Genomic DNA, 6,000 nt, shown 5'->3' on the forward strand with positions numbered 1-6,000 from the left:
TGCAAGTTACTAAGAATCAAGTCAACATCCCCCAATGGATTATGGCACAAAGACATTACATACAGCAGAATAACCTTTTTCAGTTTTGGATTATCAGAAACAGAAACCAGGTCCCAACATTTTGCTTGAGCTACCTCAGGAATAGAGAAATAGTATCTCAAGTAGTACACAAAAAAGTGAGTTTATCTGTAATGCTGTAACTCATAGCATTTTCATGACTAGTTTCCACTCATCTATTACATCAAATCCCTCTTGCTTAGCAGTAAAGAGTCTGGTCAGGTCCTGTGTAAGAACGTCTTTAAAAGGTTAGAGCTGTTGCCCAACATCAGACTAATTCACCAGGGGCCAAGCTTCCCTTCAAGGCAATATTTGACAAATAGTACAGCAGGACTGCTGGAATGGTTCTGTGTTTTGGGAGACACCATCTTTTGAATATGAGGTATGCAAGAGGAAGATCTTCAACTACATAGCCAAAAAAAAAAAAAGGCCCTGAAACTGTCAGGAGTAAGTGTGAGCCTGCTCACAAAATGCTCATCAATACAAATAATTCTACATAGTAATTGGCAATGAAGTTTCTCTGACATTTTTAAAGCATCTTTTTTAAATCTCAGGTATAGCACAAGGGATATAGGACTCTTTCCCTCTAGAATTCTGAGATCATAATCCTACTTAAACTAAATAAGCACCAACAAGATACAACAGGGAAAGTCTGGTCAGAATTTGAGCATAGTAATTAATGTTGTTTAAACAGACTTTGTGAGCAAGATTTTTCTTTTTTTTTTTTCTCCCTGAAGCTGATAAATTTCTTTTGCTTTTAGCACATTGGTGTTGACTTTCAAGCTGTACATGGAGCCCTCTTCTGGAGAAATTTGAAAAAATAAAAGCTTAAGGATACAACAATGTGGTCTGTGCATTTGTGGAGAGTTTTAGGACTAATTGTTCCTATTTGCTATAAAGATAAGCTTGTAAAATTTACACACGCTGCCCAATTCACTTAGTTCTAGCCCAATAGAACATGACAGTTACTATTAAGACTATGAAAAATTATTTTTTCCTCATCTTGTAAGCTTTACTTTAAAAAAAATTATCTTGGATTCATCTGCCTGCATGCAACGCATAACATACAAAAGCAAACCTGTGAACAACTTTTGTTTTAGAATATTTGTGTACGTGGGCCTTAAAAACCATCCTTTGGGGGAAAACAAAAAACCTTCTGACTCGATAGATTTAGAAATCTGTAGGTATTTACTGCTTAGTGTACATTTTATAGTGAACTGCACAAGCTACCAGAGTACACTCAGTTTTTATTGTCAACTTCAGATCAATAAAGCTGCATATTATAGATACGCTTTCTAGTTTTAAAGGTGATCATGAATTAAAGGGTTCCTTGAAACATATCTTATTCAGCTACTCCAAGTAATGTTCAGTTTTCTTCTTGGTGAAAACAGGATAAATGGTAGTAGTGTAGACTAGGTCTTTGCAAACAGAGAAAAAAAAAATTTATCACCCACCTGTTTAGTACAACTTTTAATCAACAAAGCAGCCCAGTAAACGTTTGAATGAAAAAGTGTGATTCCCCATTAACATCCTCATCCTTTTAATGCTTCAAAAGATTTTTTTCTATATTTAATAAATTCATTTGAATTAAATGCAAACTAAGAACACACAAACCAGAAATTACCAGTTTTATAAATGATCTTTCAATTATAATAGCTTTCATTTATTTCAGTTCATGCTCTCAGTCTCAACAATTTGAGACTTTTTCTACACTCTAAACTTTGTTATCATTACTTTGAAATGAAGTTCTTCCTATCCTCTACTTCCACAGAAAGTATTACATTACTAGATTGCTACTGCTTAGAAATCATTTTATCAAAATTGAGCTTTGCTGGTTCCACTAGCATTGTATTATAGGAGACATTATTGCTACTGCTGAGGGAGGAGAAAAAAAATAAAACTCATGAAAAATCCCAAAATGTGTTACAACCACTACACAGCCAGATGGCTGCATTTGTTTAATATGTTGTTTCTCACATTCTTCTGTTTACTTTTCCTGTCACATGAAAGTTGTGCATGTGGTGTGTCAAAGAGAAAAGCTGAGCAGCCTTTCAGTAATTCCCCTTTTTCATTCCCTAGAATGCCATCAACTTCAGTTCATACTTTAACCTGTCAATACTCAACATCCTCACTCCTGAAGACGGATGTATGAATGCTTGCTTATTACAACTCTAATTCATTTACTCTTAGACACAGTACATAAAGTAATCCTGGAGGTGTGTTAAATCACCAGACACAGACGTTGCTAGATAAAGTTATATATGCCAGTAAAGAAGTGGGGTGCAGTTTAAACAGAAATGCAGAGCTACGCTAAAGTACCACAAGCTCATCCCTGCTGTGTGCTCGGACTTGCCTCAGCCTAGGAAGAGAAGAAATGCTGAAGTATTGGTAAAAGTTGTCAATGAGGCATCCAGTTATGCTGTTTCCAGAATCAGGTGGGGTGGGGGTGGTTCTGGTATGAGGTTTAACAGGCCTTAGAAGTCTGCTACAGAAAATGGGCAAAAGGGAAAGTCACAGAGAATGCCAAGCAAACTGCAGTTCATCAGATGACGGGTCTCGAGCCCAGGGGCACCAGCTCAGTCTATCTGCCTGTTGCCTCTACCCGCTCCCCCCGCAGCTCCCTGAGCATTGTCTCCCACTGGCAGCTGTGCCAGCCCAGGCTGGATCTCAGCCCACTTTGACAACAACTCCGCTGCAGAAGCCCTGTGGACACCCCAGCCTGTCCGAGAGGCACTCTGCCCTGCCTGGAGCCAGACTCCGCAGGGCTGGCGAGCTGCCTGCTGGGGAGCCCCCTGCACGCCCATATGGCCTCAGCTGCTGAGGACACCCCACGAGGGACACCATATACATCCCCAGCACCTCAAATGCACCCCTCACCAGTGCTTGCAGGCACCATGCCTATGGCCCAGAGCAGTAGCTTTCGTTTATTACAGTTCCCTAAAGGAGGAGGTTGCCCTGAACCCTCCCCAAATGCCTGTGCGCTTGCTCACGAGTCCCCAGCCACTGAGTCTCCTGTCCTGCAACTTCAGCCACCCCATTAATGCTTCTCCCCCTTATCGGGTTCAGCCAGGACCCAAATATCCCAGCCTGGACCCATAGCATATACGTGTTAGTTCACATGACTGCTGCCTACTCTCTTGGTGTGTCTCCTGTCAGCAGTAAAGCTCTCCCAACGGTCAGCCCCCACCATTTTCCTTATCCTCCTATTTCAAAAAACAAACTAAATTCTTTCCGGAGATTGCAGTCACACAAACACAAGTGCACAGACTCAGTGTCCCAAGCACTAGTTTGACTCTAAAACCTACCAACCCTCTAAGGGTTAACAAAACCACTCGATCACAAGTCTAAAAAGAATTAACTTTTATCTCTACTCAGTGCACAGGATGCCAGTGGTACCGCCACTAAACGCAAGAGTTTTCAAAGCTCCTAAAACAAAAGAAAGAAAGATGCATTTGTGCTGGACAACAAAGGATTCTCAAATCTCCCCAGAGCTTCTAAAAAGTAAACCCTGAAACAGCAGCAAGAGGAAAAGGGAGCAAACAGAAGGTATAGAGAAGTCAAAGCCCAGCGAGTGCCTTTGCTTTGACAGACAGCAGCAGCAGGGCTTTAGCAGCTCCGTGTTTTCAAGGCTGGGTGTTTTTTCCTCTGCTTTCTGGCAGAGGGGGATCTATTACATTTAATAAGAGAAAGGCTACATAGCAAGTCACTAACCGAGTATTACACATCTATCAAGAGAGAGTACGGAGAAGGGAGCCTTCTGCAAGGTCTGATTTTATTTTTCCTCCGCATTCCCCCCTCCCGATTTTAAAAAGCAATAAATAATGTGAGCTGCCTATAACAGCCTATATGCCTACTACCCGGCAAAAGCCACAGAGGAAAAAGGCAAATCAAAGTTGCAGCATTTCATATGACAGAAAATATTGCTGCTGCAGCTGCTACTGAGACACTTGAAAGATTCCTCCCCTCCCTCCCCCCCGAAAGGAAACAAAAAAATGCTATATATCAGACAGCAAATTTGTTGTAATTGTAAATCAGGGAACTATGAGATTCCACATTCCTAGCAACTGGCTTGCAGCAGAGATCTTGCATCTTTCAACAGTAATTCAAGCAATGTATAATTACTCAGAAATCAGACCTGAATTACAAATACTTCCAAATCCAAATGCACAAGAGAAGGAATATGAAAGAAAGCAAGTGGAAAAAAAATACACATTTCTTACCTGGGACAGCAGAAAAGACAGAGTAAGTTGAGTTTTGTGCTGCATTTTGCCAGACTAGAAGGTACCAGAGGCTTTTTCATTCATGCACTCGGCTGCACTGAGCATATTTTCACTGTGAAACAGCCTTTGAGAAGAGACTCTGCCTTGAGAGCCAGCCAACTTCCCAAATAGATCAGCAGCATCATCACTAAAGCATTGGATAGAGTCTGATGACCAGAACCAATGGCTTTACAAGGATGATTTCTTCACAAAGCATCCCCATTTTGCATCACACATATTGGGCAAGCACCTCTCACAAACACAGCACCTTTAGAGAGCATTTTGCTTTGGTGTATGTGTGCTTAGTTTCAGTCTAACAAATCATGCCTTACAGATCTCAATAGTATTTTCCCTTTTAGAGAATCAAATTGCACAGAGGAAAATAAGAGCAACTCAGAGCACCGCTGCAAAGACATTCTCTTTATTAAAATGTTAATAAGGTGTATTTTATTTTCAATAAATAAAAAAAAAAGCCACTGCAGTTTTAGTTACTTTCAAGCCTCAGAAGAACACAGTGAATTTTTTCAGTGCAGCAGAAATACAGATATTTTCTGTTTTCCCCTCAATCTCACAAATCACAATGAAGACATCAATTCTAGCCTGCAGAAAAAAATCCATCATAAGGCAATAGATTTTTATTAACTGCTCAGATAATTGGAGAACTGGCTTTTGATTCAATGAACTTGAATCTAGGACAAAGTTTCTAAGGTGCATAACCTTCAATAACAAAAACTTTTCTTTTCTGGAAGATGGGACCTGGTGTTTCAAGAACCTGCTTTTTCTGGATTGGTTGTGTTGCAGCCAAGCAAGTAGGACCAGGCAGATAGACCAAAGATTGAGAACAAATTCCCCACGCGCTCTGCATTTCCAGCTCCACCTCTCCTGCCACTCCTCATTATCACAACAATCCTATCCTTTTTTGACTTGTTTTCATGCAGCCACCAGGGTTATTTAGCAGCCCCCTTTCCTCATCTTCAGCAGGCTCTCAAGTCTCATCTAGTCTCTTTTGTCTGCCACTTTTCCCTTGCTTGCTCATCTGGCAGAGCCGTCTGCCACCGTGCTCTGCTCTGCCCCACCACAGGCGACTACTGAACCAGTGAAGACGAGCAGAGACATGGGGAGTAGAAGGCAGGTAGCCAGATGGGAAGGGATATGCATTCAAAGAAGCTGCCAAACACTTTGAGTTCCTGAGCATCAGCAGGAGCTTCCTGCAGTGAATAATGTGGTTTGATAGCTTCCAAAACTGCTGCTAGTCTACTGCTTGCAGCTCACGTCTTTTACTTACGGACTAGACAAAAACTGAAGGAGAACACTGTCTTTTACATCTAGGCCCTCGCATGCAGCAAACACTGCTCCAGTACCTTAATCATACCTGAGGATCAAGTAGTACTCAAAACAGATCACAATTCAAACGAAACGCAACAGAAATTACTGTTAGCAATTATAATGCTCTATGTAACTTCAAAAGGTTCACCACATATACACTAAAAAAATCTTTTTTCCATCCCTTTTTTTATTAAGAGCTTTTTTTTTTTTTCCTGATGGCTAAAGAAAAAATCATAGAGATTTTTAGGATTAAAAAACATAAGTAAGTGACCGATCATCTCCCATAGCTCCTTCAAAGTCTCAGCTTTCCCCAAAGCGTAAATCCCAGACTCCAGGGAAGCATCCCAGAATTTTCTGA

At 40.9% G+C, this 6,000-nt stretch overlaps 1 protein-coding gene across 1 annotated transcript in view; it reads right to left on the bottom strand.

Moving 5' to 3' along the window:
• Positions 1–4,454, bottom strand: part of CDH13 (cadherin 13) — a 482,951-nt gene extending 478,497 nt beyond the window's left edge. Inside the window, 1 exon segment of the mRNA XM_067004389.1 lies at positions 4,278–4,454. Within this exon segment, the coding sequence (XP_066860490.1) occupies positions 4,278–4,322 (45 nt within the window). The 5' untranslated portion in view covers positions 4,323–4,454.
• Between the last annotated feature and the right edge of the window lie 1,546 nt (positions 4,455–6,000).

The sequence above is a fragment of the Anser cygnoides genome, chromosome 12, assembly GCF_040182565.1.
Source record: "Anser cygnoides isolate HZ-2024a breed goose chromosome 12, Taihu_goose_T2T_genome, whole genome shotgun sequence".
In the NCBI taxonomy this organism is placed as follows: Eukaryota; Metazoa; Chordata; class Aves; order Anseriformes; family Anatidae; genus Anser; species Anser cygnoides.